The sequence below is a fragment of the Trichechus manatus genome, unplaced genomic scaffold (assembly GCF_000243295.1).
Source record: "Trichechus manatus latirostris isolate Lorelei unplaced genomic scaffold, TriManLat1.0 scaffold00327, whole genome shotgun sequence".
Taxonomy (NCBI): domain Eukaryota; kingdom Metazoa; phylum Chordata; class Mammalia; order Sirenia; family Trichechidae; genus Trichechus; species Trichechus manatus.
The window spans coordinates 418,716-433,292 of NW_004444263.1; the positions used below are offsets into that span (position 1 = coordinate 418,716).

Genomic DNA, 14,577 nt, shown 5'->3' on the forward strand with positions numbered 1-14,577 from the left:
CAGATGGGGGCCACACCCCCAAGGAGACTCCCTTTCATCTGATTGGCTACTCACAGTATATTCAATCATGGGAGTGATTACATTAAAACACTGAGAATCATGGCCCAGCCAAGTTGACACACAATCTTTACCATCACAGTGATAACACGTCACTTGTGTGCACATTTCATTGGCTAAAGCAAATGGGTGGGGTAGTTCAATCCTACTATGGGCCTGAAAGGAGACAAAGCCAGAATATTTGTCAAAATCCCCAACTGGCCAAAGCAAATGGGTGGGGAGGCTCAATCCTACTATGGGCCTGAAAGTAGACAAAGCCAGAATATTTGTCAACATCCCCAATGCCCACCACACTTAGGGTCATTCATTTCTCTCTTGTAACAATCTGAGTAAGTGGGGCAGGGCTGGCATGGCATCAACACAGTGTAAGGGTCCCAGGCTCCTACATTTGTTTGCTCTGTCATTTCCTGGATGTTGCCCTCATCTTCATGGCAGAAGCCAGATCACCACCAGCTTTATATTCCAGCCCTTTGGAAGAGCAGGGCATGCTTTTGTATTTTAGGGTCATAGCTTGGAAGTCTGAACATCCGTTCTGCTCTGTAAGAATGGCGTGGCAGCGGTGTCTGACCTCCTCTAACTTCACAAGGAGGAGAGAAAATCACCATCAGCATCAGCCCAACGTTGATTCCTACGAAGCAGAGGTCAGACATACCCCCTCTCTCCAGACTTTTTACCAGTTCTGACACCAGCCTTCCCTCCCACAGCAGTTTCTACTCCTCTGCTGAGTTCGGTAACTCACTGCAATGGCTACACAGAATTCACAGAAAATACTCAGATATGGGGTTTATTAAGGGAAGTAACAGGTTACAATTCAGGATCAGGAGTGACTCAGGATAAAGTCCTTTGATCAGGACAGACTCTTTTCAGCTGTGCCTGCAGGCAGGCCTCTCTCTGGCCCTTGGCCCTTCGACCCCTCACACCTCTTGGGCCAGCCTGGCCTCTGTCCTGCTAGGGCAAGGGTTACAAAGCTTTTTAGCTCCACCAGTAAGTGCCCAGAGGCACCCCACTCTGCCAGCAAGCCTTGGTCCAAAGACACTCAGCTCTTTAGCTCCGTGGTCGGCAAGCCTAGCTTTGTCGACAAGTGCCCGGAGGTGTCCCACTTCCCCAGCAAGTCTCCCGCCTGAAGGCACTCAGCTTTCTTGCTCCATGGGCTGGGAAGCCCACTGCACTGTCTCTTGACAGTCTCCTGGTTCTGCTGCCTCTGTTGCTGCAGTTTCTCTGCCCCTCCTACTTGCTGTCTCTTGCCGTCTCCAGTGTTATAGCTCTCTCTCTCTCTCTCTCTGTCTGCTGGGTCTAGGAGGTTCTCAGTGCAGGGATCCTGGGTCCAAAGGATGTGCTCCACTCCTAGCTCTTCCTTTTTGGTGGTAGTGAGTTCCCCCCATCTGCCTCTAGGATGGCTCATTTTAAGCCTAGCAGGATGGCAAACTGACCAATCCTCTCGTTAGGGTTCCATACACCTTATTTGCATGATCCCCCTCTGAGGGTGCCAAACACCTTATCTGCATTATTAGCAAGCTATCCAATCCCCCTGGTGGGCCACAAGAACCTCATTTGCATAGTCCCAACTCAGCCATTTGGTGGGAGTTACAAGACCATGGTGAGAAAGGCCATATAAAAGTGATCCATTGCACCATGTACTCACATCCCATTGGCCAGAATCAAGTCACCTGGCCAACTTAGCTGGAAGGGAGGCTGGGGAATGTGATCTTCAGCTGAGTTACTGTAGAAGAAAGGATAACAGGTATGAGGGGAGGGTGGCACCAGCAGTTCTGTCACAGTAGCAGCTTGGGGACCCCCAACCCCAGGAGTGTCACCATCTTCAGGACACTCCATCCTGTGTAAGGTGAGCCTCACTTTATGTATATGTGTTTCTAAGAAGTTATTTGTAAATCAGAAAAGTTTTCCTGAACGTAAATGATCACTTCAGAGATGTTGCATCTTCATTTTTGATTGATTTTATTTATTTATACCCTACATTGTTCCAAAAAACATTAAAGTGACTTCCATGGAGTAGGGAGGCTAACACACTAGTCTCAAGTTTCTTTGCTTCTTGTCTTCCATACAGGTGTAGGTTGTAACTTAAAGGCACACCCCAAGCCCCAAAAAACTTTAAAAAAAATTTATTTTTTATTATGGTAAACGTATATGTAGTGAAATACTTGTCTTTTCAACAATCTTCACATGTACAGTTCAGTGACATTAATTGTATTCATCATGTTGTTCAACCAACATCCTTATCCATTCCCAAATTTTCCATCCTAAAATACTTTTGTGAGAAGACTAACAAATCTCAAATTGATTTATTTTGTAAGCTGGGAATTTTATTTACTGGACTTTTGTAACAATGTTCTAAAACAATTTCCAGTCTCCAAAACTAAGTGCTGATTTCATTTTTACCAGTAGATACTCCCTGGGGAAGGGCTTCAGGGAAGAAGAAGATCGTGAATCTTCCTATTTGTCAAGAAACTCTAAGAAAATTAGTCTTAGTCCCTCATGTTCAAGAAGACAGCACTGTCCTCGGCTTTCAGGAAGTAAAATTCACTTGGCAAAACCCAAAAGAAAACAGAAACTGTACTTAAATAAAATGTTTTTCAATGTCTTGGATGGTTTGTGGGTCTGTGTGCTTTAGACTGTTAATGCAAGAGCATGGGTGGGTGTGTGGGGGTGTGTGTGTGTGTGTGTGTGTGTGTGTGTGTGTGTGTGTGTGTGTGTGTGTGTGTGTGTGTGTAGGTTGGGAAGAACACACAAAACCTGTGGTGCAGATCGACTGACTCTGGATATACTGGATTAAGGGGACAGGGCAAAGTCCTAGCCTCCTCAACTCAGTCCCCAACCCCTGATTATTTCCCTAACAAGAGAACTTTTGCCTAGCCACTCCCTAGTTTCTCTTCTGTGGCAGCAAATGAAGTGCCTGCTGAGCTAGCTCTGGTTTTCGGGAAGTCAGATGACCTTTCCCTTCCCAGTGTCTGCCTCTCTCTGCCCCTAGGTGGACACCATGGACCCTCTGGTGGCTCTCCTTTGCCTGCTGCCCCTGTACCCAGGTAGGAGGCAGCGGAGGGGTGGTGTTGGGGTCCCGCAGATGAGGCTGGTGCTACCCAGGTTGAGTTCCCACGTGTGAAATGGACAATCTTTTGCTTTCTTTTTCTCATCTGTGCCTTTCTTCTTTCCCCCATTTCTGTCTCTGTGTCCTCATGCCCACAGGCCTGGCTGCAGTCACTCCCTCCTGCCCTCGGAATGTGAATATCTCTGGAGGCACTTTCACCCTCAGTCACGGCTGGGCCCCTGGGAGCCTCCTCACCTACTCCTGCCCTCTGGGCCGTTACCCATCCCCTGCGTCGCTACTGTGCAAGAGCAACAGACAGTGGCAGGCCCCTGGAGCCACCAGGCTGACAAAGGCGGTCTGCAAATGTGAGGTTCCCCCAGGCCTTGTTCAGGGCGCCCCCACCAGTGGCCACTCCAGAACTTCTATTAAGAAGTTGCTCAGGGTTGGGCTTGACCTGGCTGGAAAGGGTGGGAAGGATGGCGAAGCTGCTTTTGCAGAGCGGTTTTCAAAGTACATGGTCTTTGAGTGGCTCAGATGGTTTTCAATAGGCTGCTAACCTAAAAGTTGGTGGTTCAAATACACCCAGAGGTGCTGCAGAAGAAAGGCCTGGTGATCTGCTTCCATAATGATTACAGCCAAGAAGGCTCTATGGTGCAGTTCTACTCTGCAACACAGGGGGTCTCCATGAGTTAGAATCAACTTGGTGGCAACGGTTTTTTTTTTTTTTTCCTCTCAAAACATTCGGAATTGTCAGTGGTCCATAGCAAGGAATTGGGGGCAGGCTCTGATGGAGATTGTGGGGAAACAAAGTCAGGGAAAATTTTTAAAATACTTAACAATGACTGGGCAATACTGAGCATTCAGAGTGGATGCCAGTGGAGCAGGGTCCTGGAGCCTCCTGTTGTGCCAGGTGTTTCTTCTTCAGTTACCCAGTCACGGGGACACCTGAAGACCCTAGGGGAGGGGCTGGGGAAGCCATGGCCCTCAGGGTGCTGAGGGAGGCTCAACGAGGTTGAACTGGGTAAAATTGTCAATATTTAACCAGTTGTCAAAAATGGCAATTTCATGTGTTTCAACCTGATATTTCAATAGTTTGACAATCAGGTGGCCATTCCCACGTAGCTCTGCTGAACATCACCCACTTGATGCCTAGCCCAATCATTAACCACCCACCTCTGCACTTCGCCTCCAACACACACCCCTCTCTTCCCTCACTCCAGTTGTTCGCTGCCCAGCCCCTGTTTCCTTTGAGAATGGCATGTACACCCCACGCCTGGGATCCCACCCTGTGGGCGGAAACCTCAGCTTTGAGTGTGAGGATGGGTTTACACTGCGGGGCTCGCCTGTGCGATGGTGTCTCCCCAACGGCATGTGGGATGGAGAGACAGCCGTGTGTGACAGCGGCGGTGAGTACCCTGACTAAGGGCTGGGGCCTGGTGTTCCCAGTGTGCCCAGTAATATTCCTGGATTTTGGTAAATGGAGGTCTACAGGTCATACACTCACTTGTCTGCAGTTTGTGATATGCTTCAGGTTCAACACAAAGGCTCCAAACGCTCTGTTCAGCTCTTCTAAATGCCTCAAAGCAAGACCTAGTATCCAGGCCCCAGAGATTATTCACAGACATATTGAGAGAGCCGAGTATTGTGCCTAAGTGCCTTGCCTCTGGAGTCAGGTTTAGGTTCAAAGCCTGACTCTGCCCTTTACTTTGGGAAGGTTATTTAACCTCTATATGCCTCAGTCTTTGCATCTGTAAAATGGGGACAGTAATAGTGCTGACCTCATGGGGTTGCCATGTGGATTAGAGGAGTCAATATCAGTAAGCATCTGGAACAGCCCCTGGACTCTCAGAGGTGCCACATGCACTTTTGTCATTACTATCACTGCCTTTGTCAGTGGTGAGGGCTCTGCTCGACAGAAGTCGGGCTCCCAGTACTCCCCAGAGACACATTTGCTTGTGGACTTTGGGTGCTTCCAGGATCATGGTTCTGAGCATGTAACACAGAAAACACAGAGTCCTCAAGATGGCAGAACTGTACCCTCACCTAGCGGCCCAACTGATTGCTCCCTACTCATGCCCATGACTGTTTCCCAAGTAGCCATCTGTTATAAACATAAATGTAATTTATTTTAAAATTGAGGTATAATCTACCTACAGTAAAGTGTACAAATCTTAAGTTTCAGCTCGATGAATTTTTACATAGGTATCTACCTATGTAATCACCACTAAGGTAGTGAACACTTCCAGTATCCCAGGAGGCTCACTCCTACTCCCACCCAGTAAGTCCCCTCTCCAAAAGTAACCACTCTTCTGACTTCTAACTCCATAGATAAGTTTAAATTATTCTTGAACTTCATATAAATGAAACAATACAGAATGTACTCTTTTGTATCTATCTTCTTCCACTCAGCATTATATCTGTGATATTCATCCATGTTGTCTGTATCAGTACAGTAGTTCTTTTTTATTGCTGTGTAGTATTCCACTATATGAATACACTATAATTTATTCATCCATTCTCCTGTTGATGGGCACTTGGTTTGTTTCCAGTCTGGGGCTATTACAAATAAAGCTCTATGAACATTCTTGTAGGTGTCTTTTGGTGCGTATACGTACTTGATTCTCTTGAGTAAATATCTAGGAGTGGAATTATTTGTCACAGGTTGGCGTATGTTTAGCTTTAGGGTGGCAAATGTTTTCACCAGTTGACACCCAAGCGATATAACGGAGTTCTGGTTGCTCCAAATCCTTGCCAACATTTGGAATTATCCATCTTTTTAGTTTTAGCCATTCTGGTGGGTGTATAGTGATGTCTCATTGTGGCTTTATGAAATGCAAATATTTTTGGCAGAGGTGTAGGGCTCATCGGCTGACATATTTCCTGGGGCTCTGGGACACGGGCTACCCTGGGGTTGGGGCTGAGATTGAGGTGCTTCAACTGGCAACTTAGGCAGCTGAGTTCTAGACTTTTTGCCCTACACTAAGTTTTCTATTTACACCCCTGGGAAGCATAGTTCTAGTGTCTCCCAAGGGGGAAGCCAAAGGAGTCTCAGAGACTCTGAGGGTCTGGAGAAGAGGAAGAGCCTGGAGGGAGATGGTGGTGAGCAGGGCTGAGAGGCCAGAGGAGGCTGGGGTGGCCTGCTCACCTCTGTCTTCTTTTGTTCACTCACAGATGGCCACTGCGCGAACCCGGGTATTTCAGTGGGTGCAGTGAGGACAGGCTCCCGCTTTGGTCTTGGTGACAAAGTCAAATACCGCTGCTCCTCGAACCTGGTGCTGACGGGATCCGCGGAGCGGGAGTGCCAGGACAATGGGGTCTGGAGTGGGACGGAGCCCATCTGCCGCCGTGAGTAGCTGCTCTACCCCTCCTGAGACTCCTGAGCATCCCCGCCACCCCTGCTCCGCTGACCCCTGTGTGGCTCTTCCCACAGAACCCTACTCTTATGATTTCCCTGAAGATGTGGCCCCTGCCCTGGGCTCCTCTTTGTCCCACATACTTGGAGCCACCAATCCCACCCAGAAGAAGACTGGTGAGCACTTCAGGCGGGGGCGGCAGAGTACAGGGGAGGGAAGGAGCTTCCTGGAGGCTGGGGAGCCTCGGGTGGGCTCAGTGGAGGCTGAGCTGACTGGAGGGGAGGCAGGGAGGCCCCGGCCTCCTTGGCGAGAGTGTAGGTAGGAGATGGAGATCTGAAGCCTTACCTTCTACATCTCTCCCAGAAAATGTGGGCCGTAAAATCCAAATCCAGCGCTCTGGTCACCTGAACCTCTACCTGCTCCTGGATGCCTCTCAGAGTGTGACAGAAGACAACTTCCACACCTTCAAGGCTTGCGCTACCCTCATGGTGGACAGGGTCAGGAATTAGGAGCCTGCATGCAGGGAGGCCTTCCCGCGTTCACTATTTCTCTTTGCTTCCTTCTCTTCCTGCATACCTACCCAGCCCACCTTCTCTAAGAAATCTTTCCAGATTATTCTCATATCATGTAGGAATCATAGATATAAGTTATATAATTATATTTTTCATTCTGCATGCACTGTCAGGGCACCTGCTATGTGTCAGCCACTTCACTGGGTGCTGGGGGCAAATCCCTTGGGTGGCACAAAGAGTTGATGTGCTTGACCGAAAAGTTGGTGGTTCCAACCCACCCAGATGTGCTTTGGAAGAAAGGCCTGACGATCTACTTCTGAAAGGTTGCAGCCATGAAAACCGTATGGAACACAGTTCTACTCTGACATACATGGGGTTGCCATGAGTTGGAATTGGCTTGACAGCAACTTGTTGGTTGGTTTGGGTGCTGGGGAAAACCAAAGATGAACAAGGCCGAGGTCTTACTTTCCACGAATTCATTGTCTAGACCAGTGGTCTCCACAAAGGGGGACACAAGATAATCCACTGGAGTGTTGCAGAAAGAATAGTGATATCTCTATTTAAAGATTTTTATCTCTTCCTTTAAAAATTTTGACATGTCCTGTATGTTTTAACATGCCTACATTTGAATGCTGTTGTTAGGTGCCATTGAGTCGGTTCTGACTCATAGCGATGCTATGTACAACAGAACGAAACACTGTCCGATCCTGTGCCATCCTCATGATCATTGTTATGCTTCAGCCTATTGTTGCAGCAACAGTGGCTGCAACAATATTTGAATAGTGACCCACTTGATCATTTATACATACATATACCTCTATTGAGATATGCTCAAAATGGTTTTATCAATGGGATGCACAAACAGAAGAGTTCGGAGTCCACTGGTTTAGATTCCTCACCGGCACTTTGCTTTGTAATTATGCTTTTTTTGATAATTTATGTAGGTATATGTTTTTCGTTCCAGCTATATTTTAGCGGTACCACATAAGATAGGCCTGGTAATCTGCTTCTGTATAGTCAATAAAACCCTACTGAGCAGTTCTACTGTATAACACATGGGGTTGCCATGAGTCATAACCGATTTGACGGAAATTAACAACAATGTTTTAGTAAAGGTAGTGTTTGTGCTCCTTAGAGTCTCTCTTAGGACTTAGAGTCAAGTAACTCACTAGGCTGTGAGGCTGCAAAATGCAACAATCAGAGACATGGCCTCAGAGGTGCAGTGGCAGGGTTCAAATCCTACCTCCACCTCTTACAAGTGGTGTGATCTGCGGCAGGGTAACTAGCTCCAGTTTCCTCATCTATACAATAGGGACCATCATACCATCCTCACAGAGTGGATGTGAGGTTAAATGAGGAGCGAGCCTGTCAAGAGAGTACATGCTCATGTTCATGTCTGGGCTTCTTTTAAGCGTCCGTTGTTAGTAAGTGCCTACCCATGGATCATACCTCTGTCAGTCTCAGTCCAGGTTCTCTACCTCCTTTCCTGCCCTTTACTTGCTCTCTTACCATTTCTCCTTTGGTTTTAAGGCCCCTCACACTGCCTCTTGCTTTCCTTTCACAGCTCTTCAGCTTTGAGATCAAGGTAAGAGTCGCCATTATCACCTTTGCCTCAAAGCCCAAAGTCATCATGTCTGTCTTGCACGAAAACTCCCAGGATGTAACTGAAGTGATCAGCAGTCTGGAAAACGCCAACTATAAAGGTATGAGTGTCATCAAATGAGGTGATAGGAGAGGAGGAGATGACCCCTGTGCCTACAGACAGATTCTCAATGGCATTCAAGTCCCTGCGCTCTGGGGCTTTGGTTCCTCAAGGGGGATTGGCTTCCAAATCCAGGGTCTTGGTGGAGAAGTCCCGAATTCCACCAACTCATGGCTTACTTTGAAGTGTTACAAGTCCAAATGCATCATACAGGTCTTTAGCTCCTTCTTGATGCCAGAACCACATGGTCCTGAGTGTCCTAAGTAGTAGGTCTGGTTTTCATGGCTCAACATGTAATCTCCCCAGGTCATTACCCACGTGCGCAGTGTGTAAAACTACCTGAGTGGTAGGTAGTGAACAGCTAAAAAAAAATCCAAGTTCTTTGGATCTTGGGATTTTAGAGTGGTGTTATTGGGGGCTGGGAGGGTCATGCAATGAGCATTTCTAAGGTGGAAAGACTTAATCTTTGAACAGGCAATAATGCTAAATCTCTACCTGTGTGGCAAAGGTCTGAGTTTATCAAAGCAGACAATAAAAACATTTTCAAAGGTTGGGGGATAGAGTGAGTCCCTTCCCTGGGGTGATAGGTGAGAAGTTTCTAAAACAGTCCTTCTTGGCATATTCCAGATCATGAAAACGGAACTGGGACCAACACCTACGAGGCCCTGAATAGTGTCTATATCATGATGAATAACCAAATGCAACGCTTTGCTATGAACACAGCAGCCTGGCAGGAGATCCGACATACCGTCATTCTTTTGACAGATGGTGAGTATTGTCTCTGACAGTGAGTTTAGCATAGTGAGAGGAGCACCAGTGTGGGGCAGAAGACCTGAATTCTGATTCTTCCTCTGCCACTTTGGGCCTCAGTTTCTTATAAGATAGAAATAATGTTGATGATGACAACAATGATGACAATGACAATGATGATAGCTGCCCTCCTTTCCTTGCACAATTTTTTGAAGTGCAATTTAAGCAGTTAATGTAAATGTGCTGGGAGGTAACCTAGAGACAGACGGGGAGACATGGCTGGAGAACAGTGATGTTGAGGTGCGTGGACGGAAGGAGCAGTCTGGGTAGTCGATCTGGGTTCTGTCATTTTGTCATTCATCTCTTGATTTGTACAAGTTACTCTCCTAGACTCAGTTTTCTCTTCTATAAAATAAGAATAACCAAACTTCCTAGGTTTATCATGAAAATTAAATGAGATAAAATATATGAAGCTCCTGACCCAATGCTTGGAATGTAGAAAATTTCAGTAAATGGTATATTTTAAAATTAACATAAGAAGTGTGTTTTGGGCTCCAAGATGGATGCTTCCTCATTCTTCCAGGGCTCTGGGGAATCTTGACATCCACCCAGGTGAATGATTTCCTTGCCTTCCCATTCTAGGAAAGTCCAACATGGGAGGCTCTCCCAAGCCAGCTGTTGACAATATCAAAGAAATCCTGAACATCAACCAGAAGAGGAATGACTATCTGGGTGAGCCTCCACCTCTTGCCCCATTTGTACTTCCCCTGCGGGGGGTCTAGGTCCTCAGCCAGGGGTTCCAGCACCTTGGCTCTAGTACAGAGCTAGACCGTTTTATTTCTAGTGAGACCACAGGCTGTGTCATCTGTATTGAGGCAGCCAAGTGTCACACTGAAGCCTGTGAAGTCTAGAGTCAAACTGCCCAGGGTTTCAACCTTGGCTTCATCTTTGATTGGTTGTGGCCGTGGACAGTTTCTACATCTGTAAGAGGATCACAGCACTAAGACTTACTTCACAGGCTGATAGGGGAAAATGCTCAGAAAAACACTGCCTGGCACAGAGAAACACTCAGTATATTTTAGCAGCCACTGCTGCCATCATCACCATCATCTCATGTTCCAGGAATTGCCTAGGAAAAAGGGTCCTAGATTCCTTGCAGGGTCTGTCCCTGAAATTTCCCCGTTTTAGCAGCAGGGATGACTGAGGCTTTGGCAGTTGCAGCCTCTAAAGGAACAATTACTCAGGTTCAAACTAAACACAGGTGCCCTAGTGGCAAAGTGGTAAAGACCTCGGCTGCTAACCAAAAGGTCAGTAGTTCAAATCCGCTAGCTGCTCCTTGGAAACCCTATAGGGCAGTTCTACTCTGTTCTCTAGGATTGCTCGCTGTGAGTTATAATGGACTCGACAGCACCCAACAACAACAAACTAAAGACAAATTGCACTGACCTCTGACCAGAAAAGAATCTTAGAGAGAGAGAGACTTTCCAAATGGAGAGGGCACCTAATCTGAGTTCCAAGTTTCACCTTCCCCTTGGGTCCTCTCTTTTTCTTTTTACTAATCACAAAGCACGTTTACACTGGCCTATCCCATTTTGCACCTTTGGTCCAAGGACGAAAAATTCAACTCCTACTCCCTCCTCTTTTGTATCACTGGGCAGGGTTAAATTCTCAAAAGGACTTTATTAAAAGTCAGCAGGATTGCAATGAAAGAAATGTATTAAAAACAAATAAACAGCATGAACCAATAACCTAACTTTACAACTTGAGGAATTGGAAAAAGAAGAGCAAAGCAACCAGAAGGAAGGCAATCACAAAGATCAGAGCAGAGATAAATGAAACAGAGAATAGAGAAACAATAGAATCAACGAAACTAGAGATTTGGTTTTTGAAAAGATTAATAAAATAGAAAGAACTTTAGCTGGACTAACAAAGAAAAAAGACAGAAGGTGCTAATATGTAAAATCAGAAATGAACATGGGGACATTATAATCTACCCTACAGAAATAAAAAGGATCATAAGAGAATACTATGAACAATTGTATGACAACAAATTAGATAATCTAGATGAAATGGACAAATACCTAGAAACACATAAACTTCTTACATTGAGTCAACAAATAGAAGATCTCAATAGACCTATAACAAGTGAAGAGATTGAATCAGTAATAAAAAACCTCCCAACAAGTAAAAGTCCTTGACCAGATGGCTTCACTAGGGAATTCTACCAAGCATTTATAGAAGAAATGACCCCAATCCTTCTTTAACTTTTCCAAAAAAATAGAAGAGGAGACAACTCTTCCCTCCTCTTCTGAGGCTAGCATTACCCTGATGCCAAAGCCAGACAAAGGCACCACAAGAAAACTACAGACCAATATCCTTTATGAATATAGATGCAGAAATCCTTAACAAAATACTAGCAAACTGGGTCCAAAAGCACATTAAGAGGATTATACACCACAATCAGGTGAAATTTATCTCAGGAATACAAGAGTGGTTCAACACTAGAAAGTCAATCAATATAATGTACCACATTAATAGAATAAAGGAAAAGAACCACATGATCATCTCAATTGATACAGAGAAAGCATTTGACAAAATCCAACACCCTTTCATGATAAAAACACTCAATAAGCTAGGAATGTAAGGGAAATTTCTCAAAAATAATAAAGAGCACTTATGAAAAACCTGCATTTAACATCATACTCAATGGAAAAAGACTGAGAGCTTTCCCTTTAAGATCAGGAACAAGACAAATATGCCCCCGCTTACCACTGCTATTCAATATTGTACTGGAAATTCTAGCCAGAGCAACTAGACAAGAAAAAGAAGTAAAAGGTATCCAAATGAGGAAGGAAGAACTAAAACTATCCTTTTTTGCTCATGACATGATCCAATACACATATAGAAGACCCCAAAAAAAAATCCACAAGAAATCTACTAGAGGTAATAAATGAATGCAGCGAAGTGACAGGATACAAGGTCAACACACAAAAGTCAGTCATGTTTTTATATACCAACTATGAGCATGTTGAAAAGAAAATTAAGGAAACAATTTCATTTACAATAGCATCTAAAAGTATATAATAAACCAAAAAAACCAAACCCATTGCCGTCGAGTTGATTCCAGCTCATAGCGACCCTGTAGGACAGAGTAGAACTGCTCCATAGGGTTTCCCAGGAGTGGCTGGTGGATTCAGACTGCTGACCTTTTGATTAACAGCCAAGCTCTTAACCATTACAGCACCAGGGCTCCTAAAGAATGTAATACCTTGGAATAAATTTAACCAAGGAAGTGAAATAGTTTTTACACTGAAAACTATAAAACATTACTGAAAGAAATTAAAGAAGACCTAAATAAATGGAAAGATATTACATGCTCACAGATCAGAAGATTTAATATTGCTAAGATGTCAGTACTACCTAAAGCAATCTGCAGATTCAGTGCAATCCCCACCAAAATTCCAACAGCCTTCTTTGCAGAAATGGTAAACTCAATCCTCAAATTTATATGGAACAGCAAGGGACCCCAAATAGCCAAAGAAATTTTTTAAGATCATATTTTATTGTGTTTTCAGTGAAAGTTTACACAGCAAATTAAGTTCCCATTTGACAAGCCAAAGCAATTTTGGAAAAGAAGAACAAAGTAGGACTACTCACACTTACTGAACTCAAAACATATTATAAAGCTACGGTAATCAAAACAGTCTGGTACTGGTCTAATGATAGACATATATAGACCAATGGAATAGAATCGAGAGTCTAGAAATAAACCTGCACATCTATGGTCAATAGATTTTGCTAAGTCTCTTCAATGGAGAAAGAATAGTCTCTTTAATAAATGGTGCTGGGACAACTAGATTTTCATAAGTGAAAGAATGAACCTGGGCCCATACCTCACAGCATGTACAAAAACTAACTCAAAATGGATCAAAGACCTAAATGTAAGAACTGAAACCATAAAACTCTTAGAAGAAACATTGGGATAATTCTTCAGGACCTAGTTTTTAACAATGGGTTCTAGGATATGACACTGAAAGCATGAGCAACAAAAGACAAAATAGATAAATGGGACCTCATCAAAATTTAAAAATTTTGTTCCTCAGAGGACTTTATCAAGAAAGAGAAGAAACAACCTACAGATCAGGAGAAAATTTTTGGAAACCATATATTGAATAAGAGTTTAAATTCCAGAATACATAAAGAACTCTCACAACTTAGCAACAAAAAGACAAACAACTCAATCAAAAAATGGGCAAAGGACTTGAACAAACATTTCACCAAAGAATACAAATGGCCAAGAGGGACCTGAAAAGATGTTCAACGTCATTGGTCATTAAACCAAACCAAACCTGTTGCCATGGAGTCCATTCCAACTCATAGAGACCCTATAGGACAGAGTAGAACTGCCCCATAGGGTTTCCAAGGAGTGCCTGGTGGATTTGAACTGCCAACCTTTTGGTTAGCAGCCAAATTCTTAACTCTTTCACCACCAGGGCTCTTGTTAATCATTAGGGAGATGCAAATCAAAACCACAATGAAATATCAGTTTACACCCACACCAGCCACTCCTTGGAAACGCTATGGGGCAGTTCTACTCTGTCCTAAAGGGTCACTATGAGTCGGAACTGACTCGACGGCACGTAACAATAACAACAACAGGATGGCTATAACTAAAAAAACCAAACAAACAGAAAAACAACAGGTATTGGCTACGATTTGGAGAAACAGGAACCCTCATCCATTGCTGGTGGGAATGAAAAATGGTACAGCTGCTGTGGAAAACAATTTGGTGGTTCCTCAAAAAGTTAAACATAGAATTAGCGTATGATCCAGCAATTCCACTCCTAAGTATATATGCAAAAGAACTGAAAGCAGAAACACAGATACTTGTACACCAATGTTTATTGCAGCACTGTACAAAATAGCAGAAAGGTGGAAACAACCTAAATGTCTATCAAAGGATGAACCGATAAACAAAATGTGACACATACATGCAATGGAATATTGTTGTTGTTGTTGCTAGGTGCTGTTGAGTCAGTTCCAACTCATAGCGACCCTGCACACAACAGAACGAAATAATGTCTGGTCTTCCACCATCCTCACAATCGTTGTTATGCTTAAACTCATTGTTGCAGCCACTGTGTCAATCCATCTCGTGGA

At 44.4% G+C, this 14,577-nt stretch overlaps 1 protein-coding gene across 1 annotated transcript in view; it reads left to right on the forward strand.

Annotated features, from left to right (window-relative positions):
- Positions 1 to 3,009: 3,009 nt before the first annotated feature.
- C2 (complement C2) overlaps positions 3,010 to 14,577 on the forward strand; it is a 16,593-nt gene continuing 5,025 nt past the window's right edge. The window contains exons 1-9 of the mRNA XM_004390768.2: positions 3,010 to 3,098; positions 3,259 to 3,465; positions 4,321 to 4,506; positions 6,272 to 6,445; positions 6,531 to 6,629; positions 6,817 to 6,950; positions 8,530 to 8,668; positions 9,295 to 9,435; positions 10,060 to 10,149. Of these exons, the coding sequence (XP_004390825.1) occupies positions 3,053 to 3,098; positions 3,259 to 3,465; positions 4,321 to 4,506; positions 6,272 to 6,445; positions 6,531 to 6,629; positions 6,817 to 6,950; positions 8,530 to 8,668; positions 9,295 to 9,435; positions 10,060 to 10,149 (1,216 nt within the window). The 5' untranslated portion in view covers positions 3,010 to 3,052. The remainder of the gene's footprint in view (positions 3,099 to 3,258; positions 3,466 to 4,320; positions 4,507 to 6,271; positions 6,446 to 6,530; positions 6,630 to 6,816; positions 6,951 to 8,529; positions 8,669 to 9,294; positions 9,436 to 10,059; positions 10,150 to 14,577) is intronic.